The sequence below is a fragment of the Malurus melanocephalus genome, unplaced genomic scaffold (assembly GCF_030028575.1).
Source record: "Malurus melanocephalus ecotype Western Australia unplaced genomic scaffold, MMel_1.1 scaffold_389, whole genome shotgun sequence".
In the NCBI taxonomy this organism is placed as follows: domain Eukaryota; kingdom Metazoa; phylum Chordata; class Aves; order Passeriformes; family Maluridae; genus Malurus; species Malurus melanocephalus.
The window spans coordinates 128899-132311 of record NW_026623621.1 but is presented as its reverse complement, the minus strand read 5'-3'; the positions used below and the strand labels follow the sequence as shown (position 1 = coordinate 132311).

The 3413-nt window shown below is 46.3% G+C and overlaps 1 protein-coding gene across 1 annotated transcript in view; it reads left to right on the top strand.

Annotated features, from left to right (window-relative positions):
* ATOH8 (atonal bHLH transcription factor 8) overlaps window positions 1–3013 on the top strand; it is a gene marked incomplete at its 5' end in the record, with an annotated part of 22885 nt that extends 19872 nt beyond the window's left edge. Inside the window, one exon of the mRNA XM_057379124.1 lies at window positions 2643–3013. Coding sequence (XP_057235107.1) covers window positions 2643–2648 — 6 coding nt within the window. The remainder of the gene's footprint in view (window positions 1–2642) is intronic.
* Window positions 3014–3413: the final 400 nt, after the last annotated feature.

Genomic DNA, 3413 nt, shown 5'->3' with positions numbered 1-3413 from the left:
AGGGGACCTGGCTCTGCCTGGCCAGGGGTTATCCCTGCTGCGTGCTGGCTGGAGGGTTGTCCACCCAGGGGTCTGCTTCTAAATAGGGCAGTGAGATAATTTGCTTGTCACTCACTTTTGGTACGTCCCTGCAGCCCAAAACAGTGATTGCAGGTGGGGCACGGGTGCTGAGGCTCATGGCAAGGTCTCAAGCAAGGTCACCCAACTCCAGACAGGGAGGCAGCAGCAGCTACCCCAAGGGCATCCCCAAGGGCACTGCACACTGTGCGTTGGCCCACTGAGGTGTTGAGCATCAGTAGCCCAAAGAACAGGGCCCAAAGCTTTTTCTTGCAAAAGGATGTGATGTGGGACTCCCCTGCTGCATGACAACACCCCAAAATCCTCTTTGCCTTATGGGGTGTTGGAGCAGTCATGTCACAGCAAACAAAGGCTGKGTGGGAGCAGGATCCCAGTGTAGGGTCCATCCCCTTTGCAGCAAGGGTGTTACCAGGAATAGGGTGAGATCCACCCCACAGATACTGGGTAACTACAGCAAAAGGAAAATGTGAGCAGCAGAGACAGGAGAAGCCCTGGAACAAAGGCTGACTCAATTCCAGAAGTGCTTTGATTTATAGAGATTGAAATGCTCCGGGATGCTGCAAACTCACCAAGGTCATTGGGCCAGTTGTCAAATTCAAGAGCCATGGGAGATCTGATGTTATTAGTTTAAAGCAGACCCAGGCTAATAAATCTGTCTTCAGAGCTCCTGGCTGCAGTGGGAAAGGGTGGAGGGGGAAAGAAAGRAGCCTGTTCCCCCCAAACATAACCCATGGCCAGGGCTGGGGCAGTGACTGGGGACCAATTGAGCGGTGCCAGTGAGGTGTGCTGAGCATCTCCATCACATTGCAGAGGGATCTCCCCATTCCCTTTTYCATTTCCTCTGTCTGGAGGGTGCAGCACAAATTCCCTTGTCTGGTTTGTGCATATTCCCTCTTGCCCCCCATGGGTGATCTTCCCCAGCTGCAAAGACTTCAGAGTGGAGACCTGACCCTGAGACTCCTCTTCCTAAAGCCACCCTGCTTCCCAAAACCCACCAATGCTTCTGATCTCTCTGCTGTCTTTTAATATTAATGAGAGTGCTCATTGCTTCCCTTCTTTTACGTTTTCTTTCCATACTTAAATGTGGGATAAATTAAACAACCATCTTTTCTGTTACAGGTAATTAATATCTATTATTTATTGTTGGAGGTTCCTCACAAAAAAACATTGGCAGTACACAAGGYTGTTTGTCATTCTCCCACCTAAACCTCATTTATTCAAAATCCCAAATAAGGCCTTGAATTAGGGCAATAGTTTCTTCATTTTCTTTGAGCAGTACAAGGTAGGATTGTGCAGGGTGACCCTGGGTGCTTTCAGTGAAATACTCTTATCAAGAGAAACCTTAATGGTGTTGGGACAGACCTGTGCTCCCCTGGGTCTGCACTTGACAGGAGCAGGTGATAAATAAAATGGATTTTTTTAAGTTCCCTTTGTCACTTAGCCTGGCATGGATGATCAGCTGTAATGGTTGATATCACAGCAGCTGCCCTAATGATAGTCATAAATAAAATAAATACCGGTATGTTGCTAGTATTTTGTGCCCTAATGTTACAATATCCAGTGATGGAAAAAGAAGCAGTACAGAAACAAAACAGACTGGGGAAAAAATGTGTTTTTCAGGCCAGGCTTTAAGGAGTTTGACCTTGTTGAGACTGACAGAAAGATGGCTGACCTACCCAGGGAATTGGTGACCATGTCCAAAGAACCTTCAGAGGCYGTCCTGCTCCCTGAAAGGTTCACAAATCCACTGGCAAGAAGCAAGAAATGGTGGTAGCACTAGCTCAAAGTGATCTCATTTCCAAGTTTCTAATTCCTAAGTTATTTAAAGGAGGATTTAGGAGCCCACGTGATGAAGGCAGTTCGGATAATAGAGATGTGATCTCATGAAATCCTCAGGCCCTGAGGATTTTCCTCTGTTTTGAACTATGCTAACGATTGTTTGTGGGATATTTGTSGGGCTTATTTTAATGCTAAAGAGGSTTTAGATGAGATTTTCCTTGTCTAAAGTAGCCATGGTTTGGAGTTGACCATTTTCCTGGGGACCTGGCCATAATATTCTGTAGCCCARTGCAATTGCCCAAATAATCTGCCGTGGCTGTGACTCGCAGGGGATGCACAGGCTGAGCAGCCATGCCTGCAAAAACTCAATACAACACCTAAAATACCGAAATAAAGCCCATCTCCTGCACAAACCCATCTAGTTGCAATTCCTTTACTTTCTGAGATCAGCTCKTGAACTGAAAACAGCGGGTATTTACCATCACTGCTAACTTTTTTTTTTTTTGTTGGCGGAGGCAGGAGTTGGACCCAACACCAAATTACTGTGTTGTTTTTCCTCCCCAAGCCTTCCTCTTCCTGTCTGCCACTCCCTCTCCTCTTTGTGGGCTCTGGCCACCGTTGTGGCACCTACAGATGGTTCCTCTGTGAGCCCAACTCTTAAAAATCACAGATCCATGGCCAGCAGTCCCCAAGGATGCTCCCGCGTGCGTCAGCGACGGTCCATGCAAGGAGCCGCCGGGACACCATGTGTTCCCTGTTCTCATGGTGCATCTTTCTCTTTCCAGGAGTAATTACCAGGAAGGGAGGATTCAGAAGAGCTTCCAGCCAGAGTTACATCTGGTATTGGCAAAGGTTGCACGATCCAGATGAAGACTGAAAGCAGCTTTTTTGCAGAAACCCCTTTTGGAGATGACGATTGGCCAAGGAACTTTCTTAATCTCTGGAACAGAAAGGAAAAAAGGAAAAGAAAAGAGAAAAGCAAAAGGACAGGGATGCTTCTTATTGTTGTTAAGCCAGCCACCTTTTAGTACGTGCAATTTATTTAGCACTTTTCCCTTTGCTTAACTGGGAAATGTTACCCTCTCAACTCATGTGTACAGTAATTTTTTGTTGTTGTTGTTGTTGCTGTTGTGCCAAAGATTTGATGGAGCTTCTACATTGTGTCTTATTTTTTGCCTTAATGTTAAATCTTTGAGCCAAAGAAAAGTCAGAGGTGCCATTCAGATCGTGGCAAGCAGGCCAGCCAGCTGTCGGTGACAAAGCCCAATTTCTGTACCCTTCTGTGAGTTACCTCTTATTTCTTCAGCCTTCACTTCCCTGCCTACAGCCCTGGAGCSAGCATTTGGTGTGGGCAAGAGCTTGGACAACACCAAACCATGCTTCAGTGTTCAGGTTTGCTTCTTCCTTTGGGCTACTCCGTTGCCTTTTGGGCAATTTCCTGATGTTCCTGCCTGTGCAACACATCTGCAGGGTAGAAATACTGACACAAAGTGAGAGCTGAAACAGGAGCTATGAATTTTATTTTTTTTTAATAAAGAAATAAAATTAAACAAGCA